Source organism: Panthera onca, chromosome B4 (assembly GCF_046562875.1).
Source record: "Panthera onca isolate mPanOnc1 chromosome B4, mPanOnc1 haplotype 2, whole genome shotgun sequence".
Lineage (NCBI taxonomy): Eukaryota > Metazoa > Chordata > Mammalia > Carnivora > Felidae > Panthera > Panthera onca.
This window is the reverse complement of record NC_138345.1, coordinates 124,423,081-124,433,801: the sequence shown is the minus strand read 5'-3', so window position 1 is coordinate 124,433,801 and position 10,721 is coordinate 124,423,081. Positions and strand designations below refer to the sequence as shown.

General features: G+C 43.0%; 1 protein-coding gene across 1 annotated transcript; it reads right to left on the bottom strand.

The window, feature by feature from the left end:
• Positions 1-391: 391 nt before the first annotated feature.
• Positions 392-9,164, bottom strand: NOPCHAP1 (NOP protein chaperone 1). The gene is made up of 4 exons (XM_060656552.3): positions 8,998-9,164; positions 7,068-7,154; positions 4,722-4,858; positions 392-2,510 (listed from the first exon to the last, which is right to left on the bottom strand). The coding sequence occupies exons 1-4, from the start codon at positions 9,107-9,109 to the stop codon at positions 2,292-2,294; spliced, it is 555 nt and encodes a 184-aa protein (XP_060512535.3). The 5' UTR covers positions 9,110-9,164; the 3' UTR covers positions 392-2,291.
• Between the last annotated feature and the right edge of the window lie 1,557 nt (positions 9,165-10,721).

Genomic DNA, 10,721 nt, shown 5'->3' with positions numbered 1-10,721 from the left:
AAGTGAAGAATACAATCTTTCTCTGTGTTTTTTTTGTTTTTTGATATGTGGCTTGAAACATTCTTTTTTTCTGTGAATTCTTTATGTACTTTGGCCTTTTTGTTATTAAGGTATTAGTCCTTTTTCTATTTTGTAAGAGCCCTTTATAGATTGATGCTCACTCTTTCTTATATTGCAAATATTTTCCCCAATTTGCCCCTTGCCTTTAAAATGTCTTTACTACCTCCTGGTTTTTAGTATTTATGTGGATGAGTTTTCTGCTCTTTTCCTTTGTGATTTCAGACTTTGACGTTCTGCTTAAGAAAAAACAAAAACAGAAACAAAAAGGTTTTGACTCCTGCTTCCTGAAAAAAGAAATAAAAACTATTTCACTATTAAATATTCACCCATATTTTAGTATGGAACCCTTATAATTTTATTTCTATTCAAATCTTTAATCCACATATAATTTATCTTAGCACACAGTGTGAGGCTAAGATCTAACCTTTTTTGAAACAGCCGGTTCTGACATTGTACACTAAATAATTCACCCAGTTTACACTCACTTAAAATGACATCTTTATCATAAATTAAATTTTCATGGTTTTCTTTTTTCTACTATGTCATGAGCATGTCCAGAGGACCTGAGTTTAGTTGACTTCCCTCACTGTATAGGGAGGCTCGCTGTAATACACGAGACAGCCATGGCAGGAGGGAATATTCACATTCTACACACTAGCATGTATTTCTAGACTGACTGGTCTCTCACTGATCACTCGGCATATTTCTGTTGTGAGGCTGTATTTCCTGTGAAGTTACACCTTCATATCCCCCTGCCAGGAGCAGCCTTCCATGGCTTGTAATTTCCCATATGCCCTCATCCATCCATTGATTTGGTAACATTATTCATGCCTATTCTGTACCATGCACCATGCTAAGTAGTGAACCAGATAAATGCAATTCTTTCCACGATGTAGCATAATATATTAGCCGGCAGGAGACAATCTTTGAATATTTACACCAGTAATCCGTCACTGTTGTGTTTGGTGCTACAGAATATAGCACAATAACCTTTCTAGCTGAGGAGTCTCATTTCCAGATCCGTTCGTCTCTTCGTACATTTAGTGAGACACAGCCCAGAAGAGCTGGTTCCAATTTCCAATGGGAAATACCAGGAAGAACCTTGAGAATCATCTTCAGAGTATTTACAAGACAATGATGTGAGGAGTAGGAACAAATAGTTAAAAGTTAAAAGAGAGACCTAAAACTCTAGGGCACAAATGCCATCAGCTTAGCCCACTTGGAGACAGTCCTTTAAATTCTCAGGCCTATATCCTGAGCAAAGCCAGTCCCATGAGATCTGAGATTGAATAAGGTCAAGGATGAGGCAGAAAGGCGATGCCACCATAGGATCATTTTGACCTTTGAAAGGGGGAAAACTAGTTGTATATATAGCTTATAGCTCTTTGTGACCCATACCCTGTTTTTTCTGTGATGCCCCTATTTTCTACATCTGACAGGTTTTAAACTGTGGGCAACTGTGTAGAATAGTTTTAATAGCTCAAACAAAAAAATTTACCTATGGAAAAAAAGGAAAAACAAAAAAACCCAAAAGACAAAAAAATCATGAATTTTTCCAACCAGTAAATTCTACCTGCACTGAGTTCAGGCTGCAGAGTCACCAACAATGATGAAACCATACAGCACCAGATTCCCAGCTCAAACTGCAAAGGACTTTTGTGGTTTTTATTTTTTGTTTTTTTGTTTTGTTTTTTTTTTAATGAAAGTAGATATGCCTGAGGGCAGCTGAATATAAATAATTCTTATCTTTATAAAAAATTTCTTTCTCTTAAAAAAAAAAATTCTCCCCTATTGAACCCACACTGTGATGGTAACAAATAAATCTGATTTTATAATATCCCAAAAAACCTATATTGGGTTATTCAAGAGAATGAATTTCAAACAAAAACAAAGGATTTGTATTTTTACTTTAAAATAAGTTTGATATTTCCGAAGTCTATGCAGAAGAAAGAAAATGCCAGCAAATTCACTTGTCACCATACAAGTGACAAGCTAAGCTTTCTAAAGGGAATCTCTTTAGCATGAGATCAAATACAGTCTGCTCTTAGAAGATTCCCCAAATGCTACTATTCCAGCCTTTAAAAGATAGTTTCTGTTTCTCTGAGAAACAAAAAATATCTAATATCACATACAAGCACCACAGATACCTGAAATGCAAAATAACCAGCAAGTCACATTCTTTTTCCACAGAATTAGCAGGCATATGTCACCTGTTCCCAAGGTCATTTATTTTACTCTTTCCTTTTTTTACTGGCAGGGCTGTCCAAAACCTCGATCTTGCCTTTTCCGTCTTCTGAATGAGGAAGTTTAAAGTTGTCTGTGGTGACTTCTGAAGAGGCGGTGTCGTCTTCCTCAGAGTCTGAGCTGTCCTCTGAGCTGTCTTGCGAACTCTCTTCCGAACTGTCCTCTTCTTTTGAATCGGACTGATTCATCTCAAACAAGGCCACATCCTGCCAAAAGCACCACGTGAGAAATTTATTCCAGGGCAGTTGCCTAAAGTTGTGATAACAACCCTGGGAAGAACCAACTTTTGGCCCAAATACTGAAGCACAAAGGACAAGAAATATTTTTAGTGCAATATGGCACTTTTTTTCTTTCAGTTGCCACAGTCCACCATAATGATTTACATTTACTACAAGTCTAAAAAATCCTCCCATGACCCGATTCTATATACCCTGAACACATTCAACGATAGGCGTTCAACAAATATTAATCGAGGTGCCTGGGTGGCTCAGTCAGTTAAGTGCCTGCCTACTCTTGATTTTGGCTCGGGTCATGACCTCACAGTCATAGGCTCGAGTCCCGGCTTGGGCTCTGCACTGGGCATGGAGCCTACTTGAGAGTCTCTCTCTCTCCTTCTGACCTTCCCCAGCTCATGCACACACGCATGCGTGCCCTCTAGAAAACAACATAAACCCCCAACAAAACAAAAAAAACACAAATATTAACAAATACTAACATGAGCCAGGCACCATGCTAGGTCCTAGAGACTCCACAAGAGCAGCAACAAAATCCTTGCCTTTGTGCAACTTAACGTTTTTGAGCAGGGATTGGCAAGTTGTAGCCTGTGGGCCAAACCCAGCCCACTAACTGTTTTTGTTTAGCTCATGGGCTAAGAATGTTTTTTTTTTTCCCCCAGTGGTAGGGAAAAAAAATTAAAAAATAATATTTCATAAAACATAAAAATTATATGATATTCAAGTTTCAGTGTCCATAAGTAACATTGATAAAATTTGCCTATTCGTGACATAATCGTCTACAGCTGCTTTCATGCTAAAGCGGCAGAAATGAGCAGTCACAAAGAGACAGTACGGTCCACAAAGCAAAAGTATTTACTAGCTGGTCCTTTACACAAAATATTTGCTGACCTCTGGTCTAGTTGGGAAAGAAAGACAATGAACACCTACATGTAAAGCACAGTGTGGAGCAGTGAAAATGAACAAAAGTAAAGTAGGATAGGATAAGGTACTCATGGGCCATCGGGAAAAGCCTCTTGTTGAGGGGACAATTGATGACAGGTAGAGGGAGTTAAGCTGCAGAAATGTGGGCAAGAGCCTTCTACACAGAGGGAACAGGCCTGGAGCAAGGCGCGTGAACGGGAGCGCAGGCAAGAGGGGGCCAGGAGGGAGGGAAGTCAGATGGAGAGCTGGAGGCCGCTCACACGGGCCCTGGAAGGACTCTGAATTCATCAGAAAGGTGATGGGAAAGTGAGCCACAGACAGTGTGAAGAACAGATTCTAGGGAAGAAAGGGCAGAAGCAGGGGAGCCTGTTGAGAAGTCACTGCAATAGTCCAGGGTGGAGACCACGATTCCGTGGACCGAGGGCGGCAGCAGCAGACGTCACACACAGTGGCTGGCTCTGGGAAATATTCTGGAAGCAGCGCTGAGCAGAGCTGCTGCCGAATGGGATATTATCATCAACAACGGTGTCGGTTCTGTCCAGACACAAGTGTTATAAAGGGAACTCCGGGGCAGAAATAAGATGTGAATCTAAATGGAGAGGATTTTGCATGTGGCTTAGGTAATCAGTTATTGCATTAAACACATTCATTTTTGCATTTTCTTTTTTTTTTTTTTTTAAATTTTTTTTTTTTAACATTTTTATTTATTTTTGAGACAGAGAGAGACAGAGCATGAAGAGGGGAGGGGCAGAGAGAGAGGGAGACACAGAATCGGAAGCAGGCTCCAGGCTCTGAGCCGTCAGCCCAGAGTCCGACGCGGGGCTCGAACTCACGGACCGCGAGATCGTGACCTGAGCTGAAGTCAGACGCTTAACCGATGAGCCACCCAGGCGCCCCCATTTTTGCATTTTCTATCAATCAGGCTGTGATTACTTCTTTCAGGCCTTGGATGGGAAAAAAAATCCACTAGGACACTTAGTAAATTAATGCTTCAAGATAACAAATGTAATATTTGACCTTAAAAGCCCTCCTATGATTCTCTATTACTAAATTTCTAAGCTCCACCCAAGGAAGCTTACTGGTCTGTAAGATCCCTAATCATAAAATGACCGAGTTCCCACACAGTGCTGGAAGCATGAGCTGACTTTGCAAGAAGGAAAATAACACTTGGCGTTAAAATGGAAAAGTCCTCTCTTTTGTAGATGACGGGGCATACCGGTAAATTTCATACTTGATGAAATGAAAACAAAGCATAGCTACCATTTGTATAACTTTTCCAAGACTCCCATCAATATCTTCAATATTGAAATGCCCAGGGGGTGCGGCTGCCATTTCTTTTCTTAGCTTTTCATTTGCCTGAGCCATCTGTGGGAGAAAGGTCTGTACTTGGTCCAACACTAAGGAGAGAAAATAGAGTGTATCAATATTTATGTTAGTCTTTGGCCACACTTCAAATTTTAAAATCCAGAATTTCCTATAAAACACTTCTGACTTGAAAAGTAATCAGGGGCACCTGGGTGGCTCAGTTGGCTCTGCTGGGCATCCGACTTCGGCTCAAGTTATGATCTCCCGGTCTGTGGGTTCGAGCCCCGCATCAGGCTCTGTGGTGACAGCTCGGAGCCTGGAGCCTGCATTGGATTCTGGGATTCCCCCCTCTCTCTGCCCCTCCCCTGCTCATGCTCTGTCTCACTCTGTCTCTCAAAAATAAAATGTTAAAAAAAAATCTATTTTTAAAGTAGACAACAGTTATAACTTAAAAAAAACTCAAATTTCTTCCATTTTAAAAACCTCTAACCTTTTTCTGAATCCTTAAAGCAGTAGGACTACACAAGTTAGCGAATATTTCTCAATGTTTATTAGTGTTTTCATATATCCCCAGAACTGCACATTTCTAGAATGCTGGCATTCAACCAATAGTCACTACATAAGGAGAAAGTATGACTTAATAGTTAAACGAGCCAGGCTCTGAGGCTTTGCATTCAGGCTGACGAGGTTATTCACAGCGTCCCAGTTCCGCCTTCTACCTGAACTACCTTCCGCACGTTAACTAAGTAGTGGTTGTCTCCACCTACCCAACATGTTCCCCTTGTTTCTGATAACATAATCCTGACCTTCCTTTTAAGCTCTGTCATTCCTTGCCACTCTTGTGCCTTACCCTATACATGCCTAGATGTTCCACAACATTGGTCACCATGCTTTGGTGTAATACCATAGATGGTGACACTGTGACCTAGCCAGGCCCATAAGAGATCACCCTGGAACTTCAGCCTGAACCGTGGAGAAAGAGAGCCCTTCTTTCTGAGTCAGTAAATGAGTGGTTGAGCTGCTGATGAACTGGGCAACTTGCCCCATGGTGAGGAAGGGCCTGTTCTAGAGTGAGCCAACACCTAGGGAAGCAGAGCTAAGAGTTAGAGCAGGAGACCCCGGATGACAGCGAGCACCTGGGTGCAGAGGTACCTGAAATCACTGCTCCCTGTCCCACAATAAAATTGGTCAACGTAACTTATTTTTTGGCTTAAGGCAATCAGGAGTTGGAGTTTAGTCATCTGCAGCCACAAGTGTCCCAAAAAATTTAAATTTAACCATTCAATACCTCAATTTAGGAGTGCCTGGGTGGCTCAACTGGTTAAATGTTCAACTCTTGATTTCATTTCAGGTCATGATCTCACAGTTCATGGGATGGAGCCCCGAGTCAGCCTCTGTGCCGACAGCGTGGAGCCTGCTTAGGATATTCTGTCCCTCTCTCTCTCTTTGCCCCTTCCCCACGCATGCACGCGAGCATTCTCTCTCTCTCAAAATAAATAAATAAACAAAACCTCAATTTACTCATCTGTAAAACAGGGGTAATAACTGTATTATCCTAAGTACAGGGGAATCAATAAGCAAGGTATGTCTAATGTCGTTAGCTCTCAAAAGAAGCCCAGCACATAACTGTGCATATAATGAGTTCTCAAAACCTGTTAAGTCACTGATACAGCTACACAATACATGACTGAAACGTCTGGAGTACAGAAGATGAAAAGAAAAAGGTGGTAAAGGTCAAGAAATGGCCTTGAATTGAAGTGCCTGGCTGGCTCAGTCGGTTGAGTGTCCGCCTTCAGCTCAGGTCATGATCTCACAGCCCACAGTGGGCTCTGTGCTGACAGCTCAGAGCCTGGAGCCTGATTTGGATTCTGCGTCTCCCTCTCTCTCTCTCTACTCCTCCCCCGCTCATGCTCTCTCTCCCTGTGTCTCTCAAAAATAAATAAACATTTAAAAAATTGTTTTTTTAGAAAGGGGGAAAAAGAAATGGCCTTTAATTGTAAAATAGGGCTGCCAGAGGGTGAAATCAGGCCATATACATACAAAGCCCTACAATTAATCACAAGGAAAGAAATGAGAAACATAAAAAAGACTCAAATGGAACTCTACAGATGGAATGAATACACCGTGAGCAACTTGTTTAGACACCAAACCCCCTGAGCAGTCCCAGGGCGACGACAAAGAGCTTGGGTCCAATAGCTGGGGTTCCCTGTGGACCTCTACTGCTTACATGGGCAAAATTTAACATCACAGAGAGTTTTGGAGAGAGAAAGGGGTAAAAGAAAGAGAGGGAAAGATACTTACAGGGACTCCTCTCTATCCGAACTGTTTGAAGAGTGGAAGTTTTTCTGCAATTAGGCTTGGGGTTGATGAGTAACCTGTCCCATATACCTGAAAGCACACCAACACTGAATTTACTAGAGCATAAGGAAATAGAAGCCCGTCAGCGAACTTGTCATGACCACTCTCAAGTCTTGAACATTCCACATTCTCCAAGACATTTTTAGAAAAAGAGGCCCTCCAAGTTCCATTGCAACATTTTACCTCTTTACAAACACCCAGCTGCCCTTCCTTAGGCCTGTCTCATACATCTGTATGTGTCACCGATGCTAAGCATTAAGTGCAAACTAACCTGCACCTGTGCGGATCAGAAATCCATCAGTAACAAATGAGTTTCTGCAACAAAGGGACAGAGGAAGCAGTACAGACACAATAATAGTTAAGTGGGAGCCAGAAGTGGTTATATTGGGCAAATTATTTAGCCTCTTGGAGCATTCCTTTATTTATAAAGCACACCTGCCTTTGTTAGTGGACCTTCATTAAACATGTCCAACCTAGGGGCGCCTGAGTGGTTTAATCGGTTAAACATCTGACTTCAGCTCAGGTCATGACCTCACGGTTGGTTCGGGCGTTTGAGCCCTGAGTTGGGCTCTGGGCTGACAGCTCACAGCCTGGAGCCTCCTTCGGATTCTGTCTCTCTCTCTCTGGCCCTCCCCAACTCACGCGCTGTCTCTCTCTCTCTCTCTCTCTCTCTCAAAAGTAAATAAACATTAAAAGAAAATTAAAAAAAAAATATCCAACCTAGACAAATGAGCCCTTTGAAAACCTTTTGTTGTCCCCCCACCACCCCCATACACTTTTTCGGCCCCCTCACGACTACTTGCCAAATCAAACAACTCTTCAGCCCATCAGAGTTCAGAGGACAGGGCCTGAGTTTTTCAAAACTCAAGGCTTTGATCCCCCTGTTTCCAGCAACTGGAAAACCTCTTCACTTAAGTACAAAACTCCTGTTCACCCCCAAAGCAGAGCTTAACAAATATTCTTTGATTACTACTTTAGGTCTAACAATGGGATTAGCATAAAGAATCCCATCAGTCTGGAGCTAGACTGACTGCATTCAAATCCTAATTTTGCCACTTTCCAGCCAAGAGATCTCCAGCAAGTTACTTATCTGTATGATACACGGTGACTCAGTTTCTCACCTTTATAAAATAGAGATAACAGAACCTTCTGCACAAGGCTTTTGTGACGATTAAACAAGTTAATTAATTCCTGGGTCACAGTAAGCACTACCTAAGCGTTGGCTCTTATCATAACTTTGGGATGCTCTGGGTTCTCACCGAATGTCTTCAAGCTAATATTCACTGAGAATACCTCCATTTCCCAAATGTGAAAACTGGGGCGTTCAGAACGTAAACTTTCCTATAGTTCTACAGCTAATCACGCGTGGAGTTGGGATTCGAATCCATGCTTTTAAACTCCACTACGGTGTCTGCAATCCTATGTAGCTTTCCTGGAACCAAGTGTCCCTCTACGAGACAGAGGCAAGGCACTAAGGGGTGGTTCTGAGAACACAGAGGGGTGGGGGTGCGGGGGTTAATCCATAATAGTCACCTGCTCCCCCCACCAGCCAGCTGCTGGGACCCGGGACAGCCGACCTAAGGCCCTCCTCAAGCCCTCCCCCTTAGGGGACGTGTCCTGCTGCGCCGCTCCGCAGGGTGGGGGCCCACTACTCCGCAGAACCTAAGACCCTCTCTGGGCCCATGGCCGCGTGGCCGCCCCGAGGCCTCCGAACCCCAGCCGCGCCGTGGCGGTCACGCAGAAGCCCTGTGGCCACCCCTGGGCGTCCCTTCGCGGGTGCCGGGCTCGGGCAGGGGGCCGTCAGCCTGTCCCCCCGGCTCATACGCCCCCCGCCGCACGTGAGCACTGCATGCCAACGCCACCCGCCCGTCACCTGCGCGGCCGCCGCTTCCCGCCGTCAGCAGTTCCTTAGACACCGAGATCCCCGAGCAGTCCCGGGGTGAAGAGGGAGAAGCTCCAGACTGGGACTCCTCGCGTACCTCCATGCCCCTCGCTAGACTTGAGATCCAGCCCACCCAGACCCGGATGCAGGAAAGAAGCTCGGGCAGGGGGCGGGGCCAAGGCCGCGATTGGACGAAACTAGGAAGTGGGCGGGGTTATGGCAGCCGGCGGCCAGGGCGACACCTGGCGGATCCCTGAGGCCACTTCTGTGGTGGGAAAAGGAAGGTTGGGGCTTCTGAGGTCCCATCACTGGATGAAACAGCTGGCAAAAGTTGATTTTAGTCAAACGATCCGGACAACAGCGCACCATGGGGCTGTCCTTCTCGTTCTTTTATTTTTATATTGTGGTTAAAAAAAAAACATAGGCAACATAAAATTTAGCATCTTAACCATTTTTAAGTGGACAGTTCAGAAGTGTTACCTGTATTTACATGTTTATGCACAAGATCTCTAGAATTTTTCATCTTGCAAAGCTGAAACTGTTCGTTGAGCAACTCCCCCTTATTGTTATCATAATAACAACTTAACATTATATTACAACCAAATTCTAAAATGTAGGGCACAAAAAATTATGGGAGAAATGACAGCAGGCACTGAAAACACTGATTGATGTAGTTTAAAAGCTGACTTCACTCTCTTTCTACTTAAAATCTACTCTGGAGATCATTCAGGGAAGGACAGCACTTTTCTTTCTTTATATTTCCAGTGCCTCACTTGGAGTCAGGCACATAGTTAATGATTAATCCATGTTTAGTGAATGAACGGAGAGAAGTTAAACAAATGAATAATTGTGAATTGTTTCATTGATTGATGGTTCACCTCCGTAAAACCGTATTCTAGCCCTTAGAAATGTCTTCAAATCTCTGTTGTGAATTGTTGACTGAGATCAGAAGCAGCCCATAGGTACAATGCTGTATAAAACTAATGGAGCTCTTTGTAACAATAGCTTAGAAATAAAGACATTCAGGGGTGCCTGGGTGGCTCAGTCTGTTAAGCATCAGACTTTGACTCAGGTCGTGATCTCACTGCTTGTGAGTTCGAGCCCCGCGTCGGGCTCTGTGCTGGCAGCTCAGAGCCTGGAGCTTGCTTTGAATTCTGTGTCTCCCTTTCTCTGTCTCTTCCCCGGCTCACACTCTGTCTCTCTCTCTCTCAAGAATAAATAAACATTAAAAAAATTAAAAAAAAAAAAAAAAAGAAATGGAAGACATTCATATTTAGCCAAGATAGAGTAGAAGATGCACTGGCAGAATTTATTCTCCCTCCTAGAAATGATGTTGTTAACCAGAAAAGCCATTTTGTAAAATATGACAATAAATGTAAAACATTTTTTTTCACCTTTAATAGCTCTAAAAGATCATTGTTTAGATTTTTAAAAAATATTATAGGGTTTATAACAAATGTAGAACTAAAATACATATGACAAGAATGGCACAGAAAGTGGAGGTAGTGAATCTGTTGTAAGGATCTCATATTTCAGGGGCACCTGGCTGGCTCAGTCGGTAGAACATGTGACTCTTGATCGTGGAGTCATGAGTTCAAGAGCCACCTTGGGGGTAGAGTTTACTTAAAAAAAAAATAATGATGATGAATAAATAAATAGTAAACATTAAAATTAAGGATCTTATACTTTATGTGAAGTACTTTAATAGGATTTGA